This window comes from Nyctereutes procyonoides, unplaced genomic scaffold (assembly GCF_905146905.1).
Source record: "Nyctereutes procyonoides isolate TBG_1078 unplaced genomic scaffold, NYPRO_anot_genome, whole genome shotgun sequence".
NCBI classification, from domain to species: Eukaryota; Metazoa; Chordata; class Mammalia; order Carnivora; family Canidae; genus Nyctereutes; species Nyctereutes procyonoides.
The window spans coordinates 70,866,108-70,890,156 of record NW_026575126.1 but is presented as its reverse complement, the minus strand read 5'-3'; the positions used below and the strand labels follow the sequence as shown (position 1 = coordinate 70,890,156).

The 24,049-nt window shown below is 50.3% G+C and overlaps 2 protein-coding genes across 4 annotated transcripts in view; one reads left to right on the top strand and one right to left on the bottom strand.

The window, feature by feature from the left end:
• Nucleotides 1–2,794, bottom strand: part of STYXL1 (serine/threonine/tyrosine interacting like 1) — a 64,982-nt gene extending 62,188 nt beyond the window's left edge. Inside the window, exon 1 of one of the 3 annotated variants that reach the window (XM_055340953.1) lies at nt 2,663–2,794. The gene's annotated coding sequence lies outside the window, so the exon portion shown is untranslated. The remainder of the gene's footprint in view (nt 1–2,662) is intronic. The other 2 variants (XM_055340950.1, XM_055340951.1) reach the window with 2 other exon arrangements.
• Nucleotides 2,795–2,885: 91 nt separating this feature from the next.
• MDH2 (malate dehydrogenase 2) lies at nt 2,886–18,311 on the top strand. The gene is made up of 9 exons (XM_055340946.1): nt 2,886–3,052; nt 8,282–8,450; nt 9,957–10,040; nt 10,525–10,634; nt 11,853–11,978; nt 14,660–14,737; nt 15,889–15,988; nt 16,349–16,500; nt 17,995–18,311. The coding sequence occupies exons 1-9, from the start codon at nt 2,987–2,989 to the stop codon at nt 18,124–18,126; spliced, it is 1,017 nt and encodes a 338-aa protein (XP_055196921.1). The 5' UTR covers nt 2,886–2,986; the 3' UTR covers nt 18,127–18,311.
• The last annotated feature ends 5,738 nt before the right edge of the window (nt 18,312–24,049 follow it).

Sequence of the window (24,049 nt, the reverse complement as noted above, 5' to 3'; positions counted from 1 at the left end):
GGGTGGCTCAGCTGTTGAGTGCCTGCCTTGGGCCCAGGGTGTGATCCTGGAGTCCTGGGATCAAGTTCCACATCGGGCTTCCTGCATGGAGCCTGCTTCTCTCTCTGCCAATCTCTCTCTGTTTCATCAATAAATAAAATCTTTAAAACAAACAAACCAAACAAGGAAATGTGGAGATGACGACAAAGCAAAACGGCTTTTTAGGACTGCAATGGGCTTCCTGAATGAGGCCCTGCGGGTTCAGTGTAAGTCACACACGCAAAGCAGAGCACAGAGTCAGAGCTTAATACAGTAGTTGTTAATACTGTTATAAACAATCCTGGGATTGAAAGGGAAGCAGCTGGGAACTCAGTATAAGGCTGGCTTTCCTAACAGTCAAATGCTTCCCGATGGCTTGAGTACAGAACTTGGCAGGGAAGGGGATGGGACTCGAGCCCCAGTTGTTGGAGCAAACCTGAGAATCTGTCATTCTCATTTTTCTCATGGCCTCACTTCTCCCCTCTGCAGGGATGCCTTCAGCCCTGTCCTCTCTCAGGGGTTCAATCCCACATATTATGTTGGAGTAACTCCCCATCTCTCCCCATCTGATATTTCTATGTGGACAACTCACCATCACTTCCAATTCAACTCCTCTAAAACGGAGCTCTTTATTTTTTGCCTCCAGCCAGCTCTCCTTCCACACAACCCCAAATCCCGTTTCTGGACTTATATACTTCTCAGCCTAGATTTCCCACATCTCTTTTACTCATTTCTTAAACCCAGATAGGCACAAACTAGTCAATTCTTTCCTTGAGACTGCTTCCTCATTGGACCCTCTCCCTCCATTTCTGTGGCCACCATCATAACTCAGATCTTTATCATCTCCTAAGATAGCCTCCTGAACAATCTCCGTGCCCTCCACATCCTCCATTGGAAACCTTGGGGCAGGGCAGCCCTGGTGGCCCAGTGAGTTTAGCGTCACCTTTGGCCCAGGGCATGATTCTGGAAACCCAGGATCGAGTCCCATGTTGGGCTCCCTGCATGGAGCCTGCTTCTCCCTCTGCCTCTCTCTCTCTCTCTCTGTGCCTCTCATGAATAAATAAACAAAATCTTTTAAAAAAAAAAAAGAAAGAAACCTTGGCACACCAAGGGCAGTCCAATCTTCCTCATGGTATTAGTGGGATCATAAAAGCCTTTGATAAACACTTGCCAACACTTTGATAAATACAAGCTTCTCAGCTAACATTCAGAGGTCCTGCACAATCTGGTTTTTTTTGCAACCTGCTCTTCCCAGCCTTACCAAAACTATTCAACTCTCCCAAAACTCAAGAGACCCACTCTCAGCTTGGTTACGTGCTGGGTAATAAAGGCTCAGAGATGAGAGGCACACCTGACCACAAGGTATTCTCATTTCTAGTGGTAAGATAGAAGGGCAAATAATGAACCAGAGAGTAGTCAATGATAAGATAAAGGACACTGCTCATGTGTTTATGACCCCACTCCACCAGAGAGAATCTATTCTCCATCCATAGACTTAAGCTTTCCTACGCCCAGGTTTTACTTTGGGTTCTTCTTTCTCATCTATACACTTGAACTCTCCGGATGCCTGGGTGGCTTAGCAGTTAAGCATCTGCCTTCAGCTCAGGGCGTGATCCAGGAGACCCAGAATGGAGTCCCACATCAGGGTCCCTGCATGGAGCCTGCTTCTCCCTCTGCCTGTGTCTCTGCCTCTGTGTGCCTCTAATGAATAAATAAAATCTTTAAGAAAATAAATAAACGCTTGAACTCCCCTGCTCAAGCAAGGATCTCTCCCTCTCCTGCAGGGGAATGTCCCCTCCCACAAGGCCCCCACCCCACCGGGTGAGATGCACCTCCTCTGCTCCCACCGCACTTCATAACCCTCCTGGTGTTGCCCCTATCACACTGCCTACTGTCTCCCCACTAGACTCAGCTCCTTAAAGGCAGAAAAACGGGATCTTGTGAAACCAACAGCCCTGCTGCACATCTGCCTGCCCCACTTGACTGAGCTTTTCGAGGGCGAGGCACTCTCTCTGTACACCCAGGAAGTAGTTGCGGGACGTGAGGGGGTGGGGAGGAGGGAGAAATGAAGCTTCTAATTCAACTTATATATTAAATGATAAATTCCTTGTTAAGAACCATAGCTTTTTACTTCTCGCCGGGAAAACTCAGCGAATCCACTCAACTGGGCTAAGCTGTAGTTTCTCCCTACATAAAGCAGCCACAATGCGGCCGTGTTCACAGCAGGGCTGAGGAGCAGGGATCGGGTGACCACGCAAGTTACCACCTCGATACCAGCTTCCCCATCAACTTGTAGAACAGAGCCCCGCCCGCAGGGCTGCATGCGCCACTCTCGGTGGCGGTGTCAGTGAAGGTCCTGCGCCCCTGGAGGGACGAGGGCACTGGCCGGGTGCGTTTGGGGGGGGGGGGGAGGGGGCGGGGAACGCAACGAAGTGACTGATTACAGGGGACCCCATCCTCGGCCCCCGCCCCCAGGACTCAACCTCCTCTCCCCGCTCTCCTTTCCAGAGCTTCCCGGAGCTCGGAGCACCCTCCACGAGGAGCAGTTTGGCTGAGGTCTGGGGCCGGGACCGCACGCACTCCGCCCGGCCTGCAGCGCGACCTTGACCGGTCTCCTTGTCAGAGCCTCTGGCTGCGGCCCCACCTGGAAATGGCTCCGCTAAGGCGCTTCCAGCCTAAATCCCGTCCTCTTCCACCTCTCTGGTGCGGACTCTCCCTCCCACTCGCGACCGCGTCGCCCCCACCGGCCGCGCCGAACGCGACGCGCTCTACCACCCCGGGGCCCGGCCCAGGCGGAGTCCACACCGCGAGATCTGGGAGGTGGGCGGGGCCGGAAGGAGCGCCACTTCTCGCGAGGCCGGGCGGAGCGGAGCCGGGAGGCCCTGTGCAGTGTGGAGGTCGTTGGTGTCACCTGCCAGCCGCCGGCTCCTGCGCCTGCTCTTCGGCTCCCTGCCCGCTCCAACCAACCATGCTCTCCGCCCTCGCCCGCCCTGCCGGCGCCGCTCTCCGCCGCAGCTTCAGCACCTCGGCCCAGGTAGGCCCGGCGAGGGGCTCCCTGCAGGCGGAGGTCCCCCCGGCCTGGGCCACGTGGGTTCTGGGCTCGCGAGCAGCCCTGATCTCCGGGCCATCCTAGACTGCAGGGTCGCCCGGTACCGACCCGCGCCTGTGGCGCCCTGGGCCGGCCCGGATACTGGGAGGGAAGTGCCGAAAGAAAGCCCAGGAGAGGGGTTGGGGAGCCCCCCATCTCGTTCCCCCGAGTCCCCAGAGAGCTTGCTCTTGTTCTGCACAATTTCAGGCTTCAGAAGCTTTGGCTGTAGGGCCGAAGATAATTTATGCTTATATGCAACTTTCTATAGTACCTTAAACGACTAACCTTATTCTTGTAGCATCCGTACAAATAACGTTAATTGTTAACTCCATGAGCAGGCCGACTGAGATACCGAGGGTAGGGAACTGGTCCAAGGTTACAGCCATTTGGCCCTAGAATTAAGTCAGCTGTCCTGCCCACTGTCAGTGGCTTTTGGATCATGAAGCTTTCGCTCTACCCACGGAAAGACGCAGCCTTAAGGACCCTTTTGAAGGATCCTGCTTGCTGTGGGCCACCGGGCCTGCCCCCAGAAGTGGTGACTGTGCAGGACTTGGCCTGGGAGTGCATTAGCCTAAGCTTTGACTCATCTTCCTAGGATGGTGGTTCTCAAACTCTGGTGCATGTTAGAATCACCTGAAAGCTAATGAAGAACAGGCCCAGGTGCATTGAAGGAGGGTAGGACCTGTTGCATGTTTACCAAGTGCCCCAGGTGATTCTAAAATAACTAAAGTTTGAGAACCCAGGAGATAACCATATTGCACACCAAAGGAAAGTGATTAGTAAAGGAACTTTCTGCTTTAGCTTCTGTCCTTCTGATCAGTTTCTTGGACATTCAGTTCATTTGAAAAATAAGTACACAAATAGGTGCATTGAGTATCCGTGCTCGCCAAGATCTGGGTCGGGTGCTGCAGGAGATACCAAGATGAGTAAGGAGTGGTACCTGAGATAGGCCCCAAATGAATAAACTTAGGACAGGTGGAGGTGCTGAAGACTGACGCAGAGGAGTGGGGAAAGGGAACTGATCACAGATAAGACCCTGGGATTTGCTGACAAGACGGTTGGATGAGGTATACCAGACTGGCATGGACTTTGAAATTGCTGACATGAGAAAGGCTGCTGGAACTGAGTGGATTTAAACAGGGGAGAACATCAGGAGCTCATTTTGAGATGTTTAAGATGTATATGGGACATTGGGACATATAAGTGGTGACATTGAGAAGGCACTAGAGTAAGTCAGAATGATGAGCTTAAGCAAAGTAGGTACGTTGGTCTAGAGACTTTAGATCCTGGATCCCTTTTTTTTTTTTTTTTTTTAAGAGAATGGGCGAGGGAGAGAGAATCTCAAGCAGACCCCATACCCATTGAGGGCCCTATCCCACAACCCTGAGATCATGACCAGTTTGGAAATCAAATCAGGAGTTGGAGGCTTACCTGACTGAGCCACCCAGGCGCTCCTGGATCTTGTACCTTAACAGTAAAAATGTATCTAGTGCACAGCCTCAATATATTTATTTCTAGTATGTACTAATATATATAACATAAAAAATAGAACTTTAACAACAAGCCATAATAGACTTACATTATAAAGCAAACCTATAAATGAAGTGTTAATTGTATATCCATTTGTAAAAGTTGCTGGGTGTGTGCTGTTGACAGCTATTCCTCATGCAGAAAAGATCCGTAAATTTGGAGATTGGTCTTCTGCAAAGAGATCATAAATTAATCCCTGCAATACCACAGATTCTTGTCTACATTATAAAGATTCCACCACTGAAGGACTGTTTTTATACATATTAACTAAATTGTTAAAACCTTGTAATACACAAAAATAATGATAGCGCCTCAACCCTGAAAGCAACAGAATGAATGAGGTCATCTTATGTATCATAAGGAACTGATTCACTTGAATACCCTAGCAAGGGCATCAGGTCTGTCTCTTTTTTTTTTTTTTTTAATTTTTATTTAAGGATTTTATTTATTTATTCATGAGAGACACAGAGAGGCAGAGACCCAGGCAGAGGCATCGATTCAAGACTCGATCCCAGGACCCGGGGATCACAACCTGAGCCAAAGGCAGACTCAACCACTGAGCCACCCAGATGTCCCTGTCTCTTTTTTTTTCTAATTCTGCACCCAATATGGAGCTCCAGGGTCCACCTTGGAAGCCAGGCTGAATAATCTGATCATGAGGGACTTCAAGGAAGTTTTTTTTTTGAGTAAAGAAATGAAATGATTAAAAGTTAATTTTTAGAAGGATGGTTTTGAGGTGGAGCTGAGCGCCTAGGATAGATAATGGAATGGGAACAGAAGGTGAGGGGATGTTGGGAAGGTGTTTGAGATGCTAAGTCCTCCATGCCGTAACTGGGTGTCTGTAATAAGCAAAGAGACAGGAAATGGTTCTAAGGGTTTGAATTTGGGAGAACATAGGTACTATTTAGGAACAGGGTGGCAGAAGTAGAAAGCCTACATTTATTTAGACAGTTGAGCTTATGGCACCATTGGAATGCCTAACAGAGCTGGGAAAGTGGGAGTTTGGGATGGGGGGGGGTCCCTAGGAGTAGAAACAAGGTGTAAGAGTGAACATCTAGAAGTGATGAGATTGCCAGACCTTGGGTTTTAGGTTGAAATGGCTAGTTAAGTTTTCTGGGAAGTCAGGAGTCCCCATTTACAGCACCAATTAAAAAAAAATCAAAACTGAAGTCAGATTTTTAGTTGTATATGCTTTTAGAGTTTATCTTTCTTAAGCAGCCTTTGTTTGGCTCATATCCTACTTCATCATTTGCTATATTTTTGCGCCTGAGCATATTACAACTTCTGTACCTCAGTTCCTCATCTGTAAAATGAGTCCAATTATATTACTTAATGGAGTTCTGAGAGTCAGATAAGGAAAGACTTAGTTCAGTACCAGCCACAGACCAGACCTGACAAATGCCCCACAGCTATCATTTTGCTTCTGGTGTCCCCAATAAATGAGGTTACTGGATGGTGTGAGTTTTGGGTGAAGGTCTACTGTATAGTAAGTTCTACTCCTCACAGGAAAGGTTACCAAGAGGCAGTCATTGATTTCGTTGTTGGAAATGGCTGGGGTGGGGATGGTCTTAAGTCCAATTTGGAAAAAAAAAAAAAAAAAGTCCAATTTGGTCATTATCCTTCACAGGCTCCTCTTCTTCCTTAAATGCTGGTATTCATAGGGCTCTGTCCCTTTGTCCACATCTGTGGCTACCATTAATTTCAGGGCAGATGCTTATTAGGACCTCCAGTCCAAGCCTTTAGCCTAATGGTCGTGTGTGTGTTTGTGTGTGTGTGTGTGTGTGTTTCAAGGAACTCAAACCCGGCATGCAAAACTGAATTCATTTTCCTTTCTCCCAAACCCCTTACCTCTCCTAAGTTCCCTCTATTGCCTAAAGGCAGTGTTGTCTACTCAAGCCAGGAAGTTGTCATCCCAGGATCTTCTCTCTACTCACCATCCAGATGGAAGGGGAGGGTGGTGACTGAATCCCTTATAACCTACCCATCCTTCTTGCTTACCTAGATCCCACCCTTGAGTCATCTTGGACTATTGCAGTAGTCTCCCTGCCTCCATTCTTGTATATTTCCAGGCCATCTTCCATTCAGCTTCCTTTTTGTTTTTTAAGATTTTATTTATTTATTCATCAGAGAGAGAGGCAGAGACACACAACTTTTAAGGCCTGTGCTGGTTCCCCAATGCCCAGAAGAACCAGATCTACTCTGCTAGGTCCTCAGCTTTTGCCCTGCCTTCTTCCTTCCTCCACATGTGTCCATCAATGCCCGAGCCATAGAGGACTGCTTTCCTTCACTAGGCCATACTCCATAGCTCCTCCCTCTAGCATCCATCTGGCAAAACACTGCTCATCCTTCAAAATCCCCTCTCGCAGTTTATTCTCTCCTTTGTGCTGCTGCTCTTCCCAGCATCTACCTCCATGGCACTTGTCACACTAGATGTTTATTCCATTTGCACATCTTTCAGTTTGCAAGTCTTGCCACATGTCGACAAGTCTGGCATGTGGCAGATAGGAAGTCCGTGCCTATTGAATTGGAGGTGAGCCTTAAAGATGAATAAGCAGCCGCCTTGGAAGACAGTCTGGCAGCTTCTCAAAGGTTAAACATGGAGTTGCCATATGACTCCTCAATCCCACTCCCTGGTGTAAGAAAATGAAGGGAATTAAGTGATGCAGTCATTAGATGTACTTAGCTCTGAAGTAGCTATCTAAAGTCAAGTCCGGTTCCAGTAAGGTGACTGATAAACTGATAAAAATTCCTCTAGCTCCAGGGCAGCCCCCGTGGCGCAGCACCACCTGCAGCCCAGGGCGTGATCCTGGGTACCCTGGATCGAGTCCCACGTCAGGCTCTCTGCATGGAGCCTGCTTCTCCCTCTGCCTGTGTCTCTGCCTCTCTCTCTCTCTCTCTCTCTCTCTCTGTCTCTATGAATAAATAAAATCTTTAAAAAAAAATTCCTCTAGCTCCAGCTTTTTAGATGCTAGCAAGGCAGTTGAGTCTCTCAGCTATATCACTTTTTAACTCTTCCTACCAACTGACATGCCCAGAGCCACCTGCTGCTTGTTCTCCTGTTTGTCTTGGTATGGAGCAGTCATGATTCTCAGTCTTTGGCTAGTGCCAGAGTCACCCAGAAGTTTGGTTGAACATACAGAGGCCTGGGACCTCTGGGTGGCTCAGAAGGTTAAGTGTCTGATTTAGGATCAGGTCATGATCCCAGGATCCTGGGATCAAGTCCCACATCGGGCTCTCTGCTTGGTAGGGAGCCTGCTTCCTGCTTCTCCCTCTCCCCTTGCTGCTCCCCACAGCTCATGCTTTCTCTCTCTTTCTGTCAAATAAATAAAATCTTCTAAAAATAAATGAAAAAATAAAACTGCAGGTTAACTGGAAGGCTACCTAAGGAAAGCTTGTTCATCTTTCGGAGGGTGTTTGCAGTAGGACCCTGACTATCAACATCTGTGGACCTAAGTTCCCTATTTCCCTGAGATAAGCCTCTACACTGCAGAAGGAAACTGGACCTTTGGACTAATAGAAATGCGACACTGGTGTCTCCTTTAGCGTCACAGCAATGAAAGAGGTCCAGTGCAGTATTTTACAGGATATCAGGTGTCTACTTCTAATACTGATTGTATATTAAGAGTCCTTTGTGCCTCTTTTCAGAACAATGCTAAAGTAGCTGTGCTTGGGGCTTCCGGAGGAATTGGGCAGCCCCTTGCGCTGCTTCTCAAGAACAGCCCCTTAGTGAGCCGCCTGACCCTCTACGATATTGCTCATACACCCGGAGTGGCCGCAGATCTGAGCCACATCGAGACCAGAGCAACCGTGAAAGGTACTGGACACACTGACCCTGGAGTCTTTGCTTCTCTTCTCACCAGTAGACCAGGGTCCAAGTGATAGAACACAGTTCTTCAGTGAAAATAGATCAGAGATTCGGGGTTTCCACACTAATTATAGAATTGAATTTCACAAATGACTATGCCAGTAAAAATGTAAACAGCAGTGTCTTTCAGAAAAGCAAAGGTGATCTAATCTTCCTGTTTTTAATTTTTTTATAATTTGAATAGTAATAAGATTGAGGAAGGGGAACTTTCAGGGCCTTCTGGAGATTAGGGGGACATTAGGAATGCTGCCTCCCAGTGGGCTGCAGGTTTGCCTTCCCATGCCATGGGCCAGCCCTCCCTTCACCCTGGGCTCCTATGCCAGCTTCTCGAAAGCACAGCCTTCTTAGGGAAATCTCCTCCTGTTAGGCAAACACATGTAGGTAATCCAAGAAATAATTTGTAATTATACATACTTTATATCCTGGTTATTTTACCTTTACTTTATAGCAGTATCCACGTCACCAAATTCTTGGTTAAATCATTTTTAAAGCAAGACTGTACTTTACCTTTTATTTAGCATATTAGCTGTTTTGTTGGCCATTGAGCTATTTCCTGTTTTGTTCTACTCTAAATACAAATATATAAGCTGTGATGAACATCTTCATCTCTATATCTTCTTAGAAGCCCCAGAAGTAGAATTAGTAGGTATGACTATGTTAAAGCTTTTACTGTAAAGTCCAAGGTACCATCCAGGAAGAGGGTAGAAATCTCTGTTTCTGTTGACTGTGGGAATGCCCTGCATGATGGTATTAACCACACATCCTCAGCCAGCAGGCACAACTCAGGAGGTCGACTGTCAGCTCTTAGTTTATATGCCTTCCATTGTCTCTGAATCCGTTTGCTCCTTTTCTTTCGGAGCTTCTGAAAGCTCCTGCAAGAAAAGGAAATTTCAGATCAAAGCACATTTTGGTCATCGGAGCAAATTTCCCTTGAAACCTTTGAAAATGGACCTTTCTTCTCCTGAGATGATAGGCTTAAAGAAAATAGATACTAATACTTTGAGTCCCTGCTTATCAACCATGATTTTCTCGCATGACCTCTAGTACATCTTCTGACCTGACCCTGAGATGGAGCTTTGGTTAGGGTGACTGGGAAGGTGGATAAGCAGCCCTTCGAATGGTGAGCCAGGAAGGCCTTACAGGGGCTGGTAGGTCAAATAAAGACAAGCATCTGAACCTGGTATGTTTTAGGGGGAGACCTAGATCCATTCCAAAGCAGGGGGACCTGAGTGGTCGGGGGCTGGAGGAAGTGGCATGGAAGGAGCCAGAACTATCAGACCTGTGGGCATCAGGGGTCAGGAAGCCCTCCACAGTGGACCTTGCAGCCCTTCTGGAGGCGTGTGGTCGGCATCAGACCCAGATGGGGCCGTCCTTCCCCCAGCTCCATCCCCACAGACATACTCGCCTCTCCAGGTCAGAAAAAGTGACCTTGCTCTCTTTTGGGGGGGCTTTCAGGCTACCTCGGACCTGAGCAGCTACCGGATTGCCTCAAAGGCTGCGATGTGGTGGTTATTCCAGCCGGAGTCCCAAGAAAACCAGGTGTGTGTGTAGAAGCCTTTCCTCATGTCTCCCTGCCCGTCAGGTGGAGAAGGGGTTTTCCTTTAAACTAGATCGAGGCAATGTCTCCGTGGCAGAGAAAAATTCTAGAGGCTCCCTAGTTCCTGTGGGATAGAGAGAAGTCCCTTTCTTGGCCTGGCACTTCAGGCCATGCACGAGTCTGCTGTGTCTGTCCCCTGCTCAGTCTGGTGCTCCTATGCACGCCATCTGCCCAGAGTTCCCCTTCTTCCACCTGCTCCTCGGGAACTCCTACTGAGCCTTGGGGATCCTCCTCAGATACCCACCTCAAGCCCCCTCCACAAGCCTCTATTTATGTACTTCTTACACTAGATTGTTTTCTCTCCAAGAGAGACTTGCTGGGAATAGGGACCCTGTCTCGCTCATGTTTGGTTTTCCTGTAACAAGTGGCACACATTTGGTGATTCATTCTGTGCTTTGTGAACATCTTGAATCGGATCATTCTCAGGCATGACACGGGATGACCTGTTCAACACCAATGCCTCAATTGTGGCCACCCTGACTGCTGCGTGCGCCCAGCATTGCCCTGAGGCCATGATCTGCGTCATTTCAAATCCGGTGAGTGCCACTGGCAGGCCGCTAATACTGTGCCCACAGTTAGCAAAAGTATGCCGTATGCAAGGTGCTTACCAGGACCAAAATCCGATTTTAGGGGCAGCAGTGGCCAAATCAAATGAGCTAAGTGTGAATTCCACCCCGATTTTCCCACCACTTGTGTGCCTTTGGACAGATCCCTTCCCCTTTCCACCTGCAAAACCCACTCTTGAGGCTCTGTTCAGAGCCTGTGGTGGTTCTGACTGTGGTGGCCTATTAACTTCTTTTACTCTGTTCTATTCAGGGTTTGCAGTTTCTGGTTCTCCATCAGGCTTGCTCAGCCACCGCAAGCCCTCCTCACAGGTTTTTGTGGGGACTGTCTCCTTCGATCTTGAAAGTGCACGTACTGTACCCTCCCCTCCCCAAGAAGACCGATGCAGCCTCTGTGCCTCCCTTCTGGCTGAAGCCAGACTCTGAGGCTCAGGTTCTGTGTGGAAGTGCAATGACCCATGATGTTGACCAAGGGACATGCCTGCTGATCCACGCCCAGGGCTTATCCCCAGGGCCTCTGAGAAACAGATCCCCAACCAGCTCGCCCTCCTCAGGGCAGCTGGTCAGCTGTAGGAAGCAGCCATCACTTTTGCTGGGATGCTGACCTACTGCCTAACTGAAGTCCCACAGTTGTGTTTCGTTTTTCTTACGTTCTTTCCATGCACCGGTCACTGTGTCAGCACTTGCTGTATATTAAGTCCCTTAATCTTCACGGCCTCATAATGTGGTTGTCTCTTTAAAGCCCCTTTATAGGTGAGGGGAATCTTGCCCAGGCTTACCTCACAGAGTGGCTGAGCTGGGACTTGACCCGAGGCCATCTGAAGCTTTGGCCCTGTGCTACAAGGTCCTCTTTTAAAAATTGGCCACTCACATGTCAGCCCCAGCTGGAGCAGGAGATGTCCTGTGGAGCCATCCTCATGCTTTAGGTTGGCAGCGGGAAGGTCACATGCACCTTTGAACTGTGGGCCCAGGAGCCCCTAAGGGGAAGAGCGCCTACTGCCATGGAGGGGAGAGTAGGAAGTTGGCCCACTGGGACCTCTTCTACTGCAAGAGCAGCTTGCTTGTAAACCAAGTTATCAGAGCAGTTCGGCCCGTACAACTTGTTAACGGCCCAGGGAAAAGATTTTTCCGTCTGTTGCATGTCTCTTCTCTCAGAACACAGGGCAAGTTACCCCTCTCTTGGATTTCTAGGTCAACTCCACCATCCCAATTGCAACGGAGGTTTTCAAGAAACATGGAGCTTACAACCCCAATAAAATCTTCGGGGTGACGACCCTGGACATTGTCAGGGCCAACACTTTCATTGCAGAACTAAAGGTAAGAGCTGCAGGGGTTCTTTTCACGCTCCATTTCTGGCTGTCCTTGGCTGATCAATGGGCGTTGGAGACCAGGGAGTCTTCAGTGTTCCTGGAGCTTGCCCCTGTGGGGGAGAGAGGCTCTCACATTTTCTTGGGGGATCCAAACAGACCCCTGCAGGTTAATCAGCCAGCCAGAGTCTCAACTCTGCTCACTCTCTGTCCTCTCTGGTGCCTTGAGGGGTCCAGGCTTTTTCCCAGGTTTCTCGCTGGCTCACTTGGGTTGTGCTCTCTAAGGTCATTGTCTCTGAAAACTAGAACTAACAAGATTTACCTGCTAATCGTTAGATAAATGATAAAATGGAAAAACATGAATTTAGGAACATTTCTGATGTCCTAAGATGTCAGGATCATTGTTTCTGGCTTGTAGTTCTGACTCCAGTTACCTGCCGTTCCTTGGGCTTGGATGGGGCCACCCGCCCATGCTGGGGTGGGTTTGGCACCTGCGCCAGCACTGGCTTCCGTGGTGCCTCTCATGGCTTGATTTTGAATCTCAGATTGTGAATCCACCAGAACCACTTCTGTGGCCCGAAGAAGTGTCCCTCTTGATCCCTAGGCCAGTTTTTTCTGACTGTGGAGATGAGGGGGCCTCTCTAAAGTAGGAACAGTTGTCCTGCATGCGGCCTAGTGAGGACTGCTCACATGACACCATTGACCTTCGCTGTAGTGCCCCTTGCACCATACAGGTCTGCTTCTGACGTGTACTGCCCCACTCTCATTCAGGTTGTGGCATGTCCTCAGCCTCTGTCCTGGATGTGGAGTCCCAGAGATCCAGATAATATAGGGCCAGGCCTTGGGATTCTAGAGCCAGTGTAATCGAGTGAGCAGTTCAGCCTGGATGTGTGGGGTGGTTGTCCGAGTCAGGACAGGCTTTCCAGAGGAGCTTGTGCTCAAGCTGAGTCTGACCAAGGACAGGCTGGGAGGGTGGGGTTTGGGCTTCCTGAGGCTTGGAGCCCAGCTTCCTGGAACCCACAGTGCTCATTACTTTGAGCTCTTGTGGTGCTACCAACTTTGGGGGCTGAAGCATGCCCTCTCCCCTGGGCCCCTAGTCCTGCTGCGACATGCTAGCTACTCGTGTCTATTTAAATTACTTAGAATTACATAAAATGAGAAATTCATGTCTTTCATTGTGCTGGCCACACTTCAGATGCTCGAGAGCCACATGTGGCACCTGTGTTCTCCCAGAAGGTTCTGCTGGATGGTGCTTTCATAACCTGGGGAGTCCTACTGCTTGAGGTGGAGGAAGAGGGGGATCCTGGCCCCTGGCAGAGAACCTAGTGCTTGTCAAGCCTCTGTTAAGTGAACTGTCCTCCCCCTGAGGCTCTCTGGCATTCTGGAAAAATCCTGAATTGTATCAGGAATGATAGTTGGCCCTTACTCCTCCAGTGTCTGCACCCTCCCTCAGTCCTCAGTCCTCTCTGCCATCTCCTGCCCCCTCTGCCACCTCTCTTGGCTTTTCTGTTGATGTAATAAATGTTCTTTATACCCCCAGGCCTTTGCTCTTTCTGCCCATTTTGCCTAGAATATGCTTCCTTTGGCAGAGTGCTGCTGCTGCTTCCCGGATGGAGTTAAGTCTGTCCCAAAAGCCTCTCCCACACTGATGAAGTGCTCCCCTTGCTCACAAGTCTGCCCTGTGTGGCTGTCATAGCCTTACCCAGGGACATCACTCGTATCTGTCTCATAGTCAACAGTGAGTGTCTGGAAAGCAGGGACCCCATCTGTCCATGCCTGTGTGCCTGGTGACCAGCACACTGCCTTGGCACGTAGGCACCGCTGTGTGAGCGCCCCACTCCTTGAGCCTGGTCCTACTGGGTCAGCCCGCTGTGGAGGCTGGGTCTCCCTTGCTGGGTAAGATGGGTTCCTAACTTAGGGCTGCTCTCTTTAGCAGCAGTGGCCTTTGGGGAAGGTGGCATCACTGGGATACCCCTCCCTTCCCTTCCATAACTCCACCAGATTCTTTTTTTTTTTTTTTTTTTTTTTAACCATCTTAAGAAATACCCAGTCCACAGATCTGTGGGGGTGTCGTGCCTCTGGTTGAACAAATGAATCAGCCTCTCCTAGCAAGCCGTACAAAGAACCCTGGTGTTTGGACCCCTTGCAGCTCAGTTTTATTCTGTCCTGATCACTGTTTGAGTTGACAGACTCCTCACCCCCGGGTAGTTTCCTGGAACTGTCTTGAATATTGCTCTACAATGAGGGAAAGGGAACTGGACTCGTTTTCTGTGACCAAGCATGGGACCTCGAGTCTGGGCTGATACACAGGGGATGACATTAGCTCTGGGAAAGAGGACGATCCTCTGATTCTCAGAAGATGCCAGACTGACAGGGATCATGGGGAGATCCTACAGGAGGCAGGTTTCTGCTCACCGTAAAGGAGGTGACCTCACCAGATGACACTACTCCTCGCCGCGGCGCTTCAGCTGATGTTCCACCAGGTGGCGGGTCCGTAACCTAATCACAGCTGGACTCGGGCTTCTGTGCTTTCTTCGTTCTGACTTCTGTGGATTTTTCCAGTTCTGGTGTTTTAGGTGGACATGACATAATTTATACTCAAAGAGCTTTAAAAATTAACAAAACTTAAAAAAAAAAAAAAAGGCAAAAAAAAAAAAATTAACAAAGCTTCATGCCTTCCTTGGTGGCCAGGGTTTGGATCCCGCGCGAGTCAATGTTCCTGTCATTGGCGGTCATGCTGGGAAGACCATCATCCCCCTGATCTCTCAGGTAAGTATGTCACCTTGCCAGGAAGCCATGAGATCAGGAGTGCCTTTAAGAGGTCCTCCTTCGAGAACTGAAGACAGACTAACAGGATGTAAGCTTCAGTCATATTTTGAGAGGATTCCTGCTGTGGATCTGGCCCCAGCCACGGTCGGGGGAGGGGGCCGTAGTCAGGCCCAACCCTTGGAGGTCGGCACCTGCGGGACTGCGTGCGGTCAGAAAGTGCTCGCAGTAGCCACTCCCAGCACACAGTGAGAACCGCCAGTGCAAGAAATCACTGAATCTCTGGTGGGGTCAGAGCTGGCCAGCTGGTAGTGAAGCATGCAACTCTTCGTCTTGGCTGTGGGAGTTCAAGCCCCACTCTGGGTGTAGAGGTTGCTTAAAAATAACATTTTTAAAAAAGATGAGTCGAAACAAGGTGAATACCACCAAGAGGAAGATTCATTAAATCAGTATGCTAACCCCTGAGTACAGTGCACTGAGGACACAAAATACCTATGCTAGTCTTGCCAGAAGTACATGACCTTATGAGAAAAGCGTGAGGAACCCTTTTATAAATCTCAATTGATGGACATACTACAGAACAAGCGGTCAGTCCTCTTGACAAGTGTCCCAGAAGACAGGACTACTGGGGAATGGACCGAGGTGGGGTCCTGGGTGAGGACAGTTAAGAGACTGCAATGGAGAAATGGGTGACATTTGAGCAAGGCCTGTGGTTGATGTAATGATAATTTCCTATTCTTCATAATTGCACTGCGGTTATATAAGATGCTAACGTGAGGGTAAGCTGGGTGAGGAAATCTTTGTGCTATTTTTATGACTTTTCTCTAAGTCTAAAATTAGTTCAAAATATTAAAAGTTCCTCAAAACTGAGTAGGGACAGGGTAGGGGGTGGTGCCTGGCTGGCTCATGTGACTCTTAATCTCAGGATCGTGAGTTTAAGCCCCATGTTGGGTGTGGAGCCTACTTTTAAAAAGGGCAGGGGGGCGGGTGGGGAACACACTACACCTCCCAACAAAGTTGAATTTTTCTTTAAAGCAAAGGTGTTCTTGGTTTCCTGGGTGGTGGCAATGGGGGGGCAGGGGGTGCCTGCCATGAGGATGGGGTCTGGGAGTGGTGGCCGAACCTGCTCAGGTCCCTGTGGCTTTGACCTGCAGTGCACACCCAAGGTGGACCTTCCCCAGGACCAGCTGACAGCCATCACTGGGCGGATTCAGGAGGCCGGCACGGAGGTGGTGAAGGCCAAAGCTGGAGCAGGTACGTTCTCGGGGGCAGCCCCAGGGTGGGGTGCTGATGCCAGGGACCCTGCTACAGCTCACAGTGGAAGACAGAAGAGCCGGGCAAGCACTGAATGCTTTTCTCGGCTCCCTATACATTCACTTGTTAAGCCAGCCCCGAGGCAGAGGGCAGTCCAGCTTTGTGGAGTGGATTGGCATTTGAGGTTGGCCAGGCTAGTTTGTATCATTCATGAGTTCGTAAAAATTAAGAGATGCTGACCTAAATTCTTCTCAGCTAAAGCTGCAGATTTTGCAGCCGCTTTATTTAGCTGGCAGGGCAGGCTCACCTGGATTTTGCGGTTGCAGTGCTAGCTTGGCTAACCCTCCTGTGTCCTCCTAGGCTCTGCCACCCTGTCCATGGCATACGCTGGAGCTCGGTTTGTCTTCTCCCTTGTGGATGCAATGAATGGGAAGGAAGGAGTTGTCGAATGTTCCTTTGTTAAATCCCAGGAAGCAGACTGTGCCTATTTCTCCACACCATTACTGCTGGGGGTATGTATCCTGAAGGTTGGGGTCTTGGAACTGTGGAAGGAGATGCATTCTCTATACTGAAGATTGGGAGCCGTGGCCTGTTTGCTCTGTAATTCACTTTTCCACAGTGCAGTAACTCCATCCCAGTGCCTGGCCTGTACTGGGATTTTTGAGGGTGAGCACATATCACAGAATTAAGAGGAGGGAGAAATCTCGAGCTGTTGGTAGGGACCCACTGGCACGTGAATCTCCTTCCCTGTGGGTCTGCCAGCTGGTCAGCGGCTGTCTCTGTGTGTCTCTTGATGAGACACTTCCTCCGTCTCAAGGCAGCTGTGGACAGTTCTGAAGGCAAAGGCTTCCCTCTACTAGCCTGTGTGCTGTCGCCCTCTGGCTCATACTGGTTCCTTCTTGTCCTGACCTCAGGGTTCCTCTTCCAGGGAGGCCCAGAGAGGTTGCTCAGCTGTGATAATTTCCTGCTCAGGCATTCTGCTTCCTCCTCCTGCCCCCTCTGGTTTTCTTCTTGGAGCATGTTGTAGGTTGTCCCCTTGAGATCGTGGCATCTAGGACAGAGTCCATTGGGTCACATTGCTTGGCTTCAGCCAGGCTGTTTCGGAGGCACCTATCCAGTCTGGTGACTCTTCCCGAGTGTTTGGGGAGCAGAAACCCCTAGGTCTCTCTCACACAAGCCAGCCAGCCAGGTTTCCATTTCCAGTGTTCAGGCATCTGCTGACATCAGGCAGAGATGTGGTTGCCTTCACCTCCTGCCCAGAAAGAGAATTTGGCGACGTGCTGAGCCACCCATAGGCCCTTCCCACAGATGCCATGATGTCCAGAGGTCACTGAGACCTGGCCCCAGGCCCTGGGGACTCCATGTGGTGGAGAGACAGACACCAAGCAGACTGTTTGCATGACCAGTGGGGTATGGGCGTGTGCAGTGTGGCAGGCCCTGGGGTCAGGGAGGGCTCTCCAGGGATGGGGCCCGGAAGCTGAGGCTGCTGGTGCAGACAAACCAGCTTAGTGGTGGGGGCAACATGGTAACAGGCTCCTGTTGTTTTCTTGATGTCTTTTCCATCTCCCTACTTGACTGCATTGGAGTTGGGTGGATATTACCAACTTAGCGAAAGACTAGAACCCAAAAGTATGCTCCATGTCGGGGAGAATAACATTCAGTGCTGCTAACGATTGAGTCCTCGGTGTGCCAGGCCGCCCACGAGTGTTCTCACAGCCTCCTTAGAGGTGGATGGTACGCCTGTGTTCTAGATAAGAAACCGCCTTAGCCTAGGTACATGTGGAGTGAGTGCCAGGGTCCAGATCCCACCTGGGGGCGTTCCGTCCTAGGTGCCCAGGCTCCCCTGGCAGGCTGCCCAGGGGTGGGTGGGCCAGGCAGGGTTGTGAAGTTACACGTCATATTTTCCTTAACAGTCTTGTTTGTGGGAACCTGTAAAATTTGCAGTATTTTTAATGATCCTTGTAAATGTTTAAATTGTCCAATTGACCCCCTCCCCTCTTCTCCAGAAAAAGGGCATCGAGAAGAATCTAGGCATTGGCAAGATCTCCCCTTTTGAAGAGAAGATGATAGCAGAAGCCATCCCCGAGCTGAAGGCCTCCATCAAAAAGGGAGAGGAGTTTGTGAAGAACATGAAATGAAAGGGCAGCCAGCTAGCAGTCCGTTTCCCTAACTTATGAAGGCGTCATGTCCCTGCAAAGCCATCTCCTGTCCTCATGTTTCCGTTGCGTTAACCAGCAGTGTCATGTTAACGTCACCGCCCCTTCCAATCGCAAGTCCGTCAGTGTGTGCATCAATAAAAGCAGGCTTCCGTTTTCTTTTTCAAGGTCTCCATAAATGTGCCTTCTTCCCAATCCAAGCTGGGTTCAAGGGGGCTGTCCAATGACTCCATCATGAATCAGAACGAGATGTTATTTAAATATTAGGCTGATGCATGTAAGGTTTCTTCAGTAGCTTCAAGAAAGTCTGAAAAATTTCTTTCCTGTTCCTCCCAACCCTGCTCCGCACCACTGCCTCCCCCAGCTGTGCAAGCTGAAGGCAGGCTTGGCTTCAGCCTGATTCCTCCAAGTGTCCTGGGGTGACAGCTGTGGTACATGCCTAGCTCTCCTGTCCCCAATTGTCCCCGTGTGGTGGTATCTGGCTCAGCCTGTGGGTCCATCTTCTCTATCAGAGCTGCCTTGGCTGACCTCTGTCCCTGCTCCGAGTCTCCTCTTCCCCTGCCCAGCCTGGTGTCCAGGGATGGGGAAACCCACGGCCAGAGTTGTGATGGCTGGAGCAGGGGTGGAAATCAACACCAGCTGCCATGGCAGCGAGAGGGACGCAGGAAGGCTGGCTCTGTGTCTCCCATCGAAACCCAATCAGGAACTTGGTTTGTATTCTCTGGGCTCAGGGTAAATGTGGGGAATTAGAATAGGACCTGTTCCCGATAGGGTGGGTTGTGCCCCAGTCCTTGGAAGTGGAAACTAAGAGCCCCACGCTTGGGAAAGAACTTGATGGCAGCAGGTGACCCTAAAGTGACAGGGTGAACGGGCAAGTGGGGGCAGAGCTTTGCCTAGACAGGACCCTCTTCTATCTGTAGCAGCTTTTCTTTAGAACTAAAATGGATGGTGTCACTATGACATCATCGTCTTACACGAGTAATATGTGTCTACTGTCTAAAACCTAAAAGGTAGCCAAAAAATAAAGCAGGAAAATAATCACAGCTAGTGGTATATGTCTTCCTAAAGTTTGCTTATTTCACAAGTTGAGGTAGGGCTTCGTGTGCCATTTTGTAGCCTCCTCTTCTGGTTGTATGTACCTGTGATGCCCCTACCCCCACCCCCAGTTGCTTGAAAACCACTTTATGACCCCCACCCCCACCCCTTCTACAAGCTGACAAGGCTCTGCTGCATGGTTCTCCCTGGGGTGTGAGGCCTGGCTGGGCTGGTACATCTCAGATGGTGGCTCATGTGTGGCTGGTGTGTAGGGGATGTGGGGGCAGATGTGCTTGTCATTCTTCATGGGGCTTCTACTGCCAAGTGGGCAGAGGTCTTACTGGACAGCTCAGGACTCCCAGAAGTGCAAACGCAGAAACTGCCAGGCAGTAGGACAGGCTCAGAACCGGCCCAGCATTACTTCTGCCACATTCTCAAGGTTAAAGCAAGTGCCAGGCAGGCCCAGGCCTGTGGTTGGGAGGGGCTTGGCCACAAGGGCAGGAGTTCCAGGAAGGCCTGGCTCTTTGGGGGCCAGTTTTGGAGATGAGCTACCACAGGTGATTCTTCCCCTACAAGCACCTAGAAGTGCTCCCTTATCACTTGTTATAACAGGGTAGCCCTTTGGGTGAGCCCACGGTAATTCCACCGTTGGGTTGCTGAGGTTATCGCTACAGTAAAGAGCACGGCTCTGGACACTGCCTTCGGACTAATTCCTCCTGGTAGTTCTGTATGTGAAACACCATGCCAGCATTCCTTGGGCTCATTTGCTCTGTCATGGGATCCCTGTGGCAACCCTGACCGGCAGAGCCAGCACAGGCAACCCAGAGCAGGTTGTTTCATTCAGGAAGGCCAGTGCGAATCTCCACCTACCAGCTGTCACCACACAGGGGGCTCCCAGTTTGCTAAAGATGCAGCTTCCTGACCCCTACCTCTCAGAAGTTCTGACCTAGCAATCTGAGAAGGTGGGGCGGTGGGGGGCTAGAAGGGTGGCCAAGAATGGAAAATAGTCCAGACTCTTCCAGATTATGCTGGGGAAGGGGAAGGGAACCCACTACACTTTGAATGCTGGCTACCCCAGAGCCCCTTCCACTACCTAGGCCTCCTGCCTTTCAGGATTTAAATTGGGTACACGAGAACCAGTGAGAAAAGTGTAAAGTATTAGCACAGGACTCAGGACAAGGTTATTTCTGGATATTCTGGCAAAGAGGCAAGGAGCAAGGGAGAGGCCTCATTCGAGATATTTGGGAGGGAGGAGGAACGTTTGAGCTGGCTCTGCAGGCTAGCTAGGATTCCCACGGCAAGGAGAGCAGGATGGGCTTGTCTGGCAGCCACAGGAGTGGCTGGGCTTAAAAGGATGTACGCAAGATGTGCTTGAAGAAAGGCCAAATGTTTGGCTTGCAGCCTAGGGCAAGGAGGATGGAATGGGACTCTTCCTGGGGATGGTCTGGAATGCCAGGCTGAAGAGCTCGGACCTCATTCTGTGAAGGTGGGGACAAGGGATGGTGACACGATGCCAGTATGACTCAAGAGCCTGGGGGTGGGGCCCAGGTGACACCTTTGCTACAGGCCTGCAGGCTGTCCTCTAAGTAGGAAAGCCATGGCAGCAGGGCCCACTCAGGATGCTCAGCAGCAGAAGGGCTGAAGGCCCAAAATAGGGTGGCAGTGAGTGGGAGGTATAGGATGACAGGGACACAGAGACAAAGCAGCATTGCCCAACCCCATTCCCAGTTCCACCACACAGAAGTCCACCAGCCAGTTATGAGGACAGTTAAGCTAACCGCGCCCCCGCTTTCAAACTCCAATTATGTGCCTCCTAGTCCACAGACTGGCTGCCATCCCTGCCTTCTGGCTGCCTCCTGACACCACGACCCCTGTCCCCCCTTAGCAAGGAACAGAAACCGAGGGATTGGGTGTGTAGTGTTAATGACCATAATGAGCTAGCTGGGGACTTTGCTGGGGGAGGGCAAGAACCAGCCTTTAGAGAGCGAAGGGAAGCCTGGTGTGGAAGCCACCAAGCACCCTCACTGAAAGGGTAATTACACGACCGAAGAGTTGCTCCAGTAGAGGGACTGCGTGTAAGTCCCGGGGAGACACAGCCAAGTTGGGTAATTATAAGGAAAGCAGAGTATTACATCCTCACTGCTAAGGCAGAGGGGTGAACAGCTTAACCTGGAATGACCCTGACCTCCCTTAGGAGGGACTTCTGCGGGCCCAACCTCCTCTGCAGTTCTCCCAGATTGCCTGGAGAGGGAGCAGGAGGCTGGTGCTGCAGTCGGTGGAGTGAGGATTAGCATTCCAGAGCCAAATCCGGCTCGGCCCTGTCTGGTTTCTGCTCACCCAGACCAGAGCGACAGCCGCCTCTAACAGGGGTAAGGGAATCGGGAGCGAGCCCAGGGAGGTCCGTGGAAACCGGACAAGAAACACAATACTCAGGGAGGTGAAGGCCGGAGGTGGGGGGGTCTGGGAAGAAATACCCCCTTCCCCATTAGCTTTGCCCAAGACTCAAGGCCATGCCCCCGAGTTGGTGGAGCAGCAGGGAGGACAACCTCCCATTTCCGTCAACCAGGTAAACTTGGACTCGTCCTGTCTGCAGGGCCCTGTGTAGACAGCAAAGGCAGGCCACTCCTTCTGGTACCCCAAGGAGGTAGAGATGGATTAACCCAAACCCAGGATGTACAGAAGCTGCCGGCGGCCAGGACAGAAAGCCCCAGAGTCCCTGAAGGTACCTGCAGCAGCTGCCCCACCCGGCCCAGCCACGGAAAGCCTGGGTCCTCCAGGTGCTTGCCTGAGTTCCCACGGAGTGCTTTCTGGACCTCTCCTCCCCTCGGGCTTCAGACGGAGCTCCTCGGTTAATGCACTTTCTTTTTTTTTTTTTTTTTTAATTTTTATTTACTTATGATAGTCACAGAGAGAGAGAGAGAGAGAGAGACAGGCAGAGGGAGAAGCAGGCTCCATGCAGGTAGCCTGATGTGGGACTCGATTCCGGGTCCCCAGGATCACGCCCTGGGCCAAATGCAGGCGCCAAACTGCTGCGCCACCCAGGGATCCCTTAATGCACTTTCAGAGGCCACCCCACATCCTCCCCCGGGCCTGTGGGCTCACTGCCTGGGGCAAACTTCTAAAAGCAGCCAGAGCTGACAAATCAGAAATGTGTTCTTAGTGCCCTTCCTTTTCCTCTGGATCCTACCTGAATTCCCTCATAAAATCCAATAGGGTCACCCAGAACCGGATGCCCCAAATGGAGCCAGGTGGGTTGATCTTTGGTGGTTTGCTCCAGTACAGTTGTGCAATAAATCCCTGAACCAACTAGCCACCAGCTTCTGCCCTCTTCTGCAGGCCCCTCCAACTGCCTTCCCAGCACAGCGCCCCCTGGTGGTGCTGACCACCCCCACCTCATTTCAGCCATGGGTGGGTGGGTCCTGGCGCTGGGTTTGGGGGTTTCCAGCAGCTTCACCAAACCCATCTTCTTCCCCAGGGCCAAAGCTAATAAATGAAGCACTGATCTGACACAAAAGGCTCTCCCCACCCTAACAAATGAAAATTAAAGTGTATAATATGATTCCATGTAGGGTAGATAAACCACAAGATTTTTTAAAGTCCCACAAAACCCCCCCAAAAGCCCATTTGTATTTGAATGTAAATGCATAGGAAAAGATCTTGAGGGAATTGGAGTAAGTTGGCTTGGTATTAACTTTGAGAATGAGGAAGAGAATTACCTCTGGAGTGTATGCTGTACACAGCTTTCAATTTTTTTTCTAAGATTTCATGTATTTATTTGAGAGAGACAGTGAGTGAGAGAGCACATGGAACAGGGGCAGAGGGAGAGGGAGAAGCAGACTCCCCAACTGAGCAGGGAGCCCAATGTGGGGCTCAACCCCAGGACCCTGGGATCATAACCTGAGCCGAAGGCAGACACTTAACCGACTGAGCCACCCAGGCACTCCTCAGCTTTCTCCTCTATATACTTGTGTTACGGGTTGAATTGTGTCCCTAAAAATTCCCATGTTGAGAATAACCCTTCCCTAATCCCAAGGACCTCAGAATGCCACCTTCTTTGGAAATAGGATCATTGCAGATGTAATTAACAATGAGGTCATACCAGATTGGGGTGGGCCCCTAATCCAAAATGACTGGTGTCCTTATATAAAGGGGAAATTTGGGGATGCCTGGGTGGCTTAGTGGTTGAGCATCTGCCATTGGCTCGGGTCATGATCCCAGGGTCCTGGGATTGAGTCTCACATCAGGCTCCCTGTGGGGAGCCTTCTTCTCCTTCTGCCTATGTCTCTGCCTCTCTCTGTCTCTCATGAATAAATAAATCTTTTATTAAAAAAAAAAGGAGGGGGAAAATTTGCTCACAGACATGCACACAGGGAGAATGTCGTGTGAACACGAAATCAGAGATGGGAGATACATCTGCAAGCAAAGGAATGCCAAATATGGCCAGCAGACCTCCAGAAGCCAGGGGAGAGGCATGGGTCAGAGTTCCCTCATGGGTCTCAGAAGGAATCAATACCATAGATTTCTCCTCGATCTGGCCCCAGAACTGTGAGACTATAAATTTCTATTGTCTGAGCCTCTCTGCAGTAATTTGGTACAGTGGCCCCAGTACATCAACATACTCTGTAGAGTTAAATATTGCACAGTGAGAAAGAGATCCCTCCCAACAGAGGTCAGAATGCATAATGAGTATCGCTTATGAAATTAAAATTCAGGGGCACTTGGATGGCTCAGTCAGTTGAGTGCCTGACATTGGTTTTGGCTGAGATCATGATCTCATGGGTCATGGGACTGAGCCCCAAGTCAGGCTCCACACTCAGCAGGGAGTCTGCTTAAAGATTCTCTCCCTCCGCCCCTCCCCCCACTCACATGT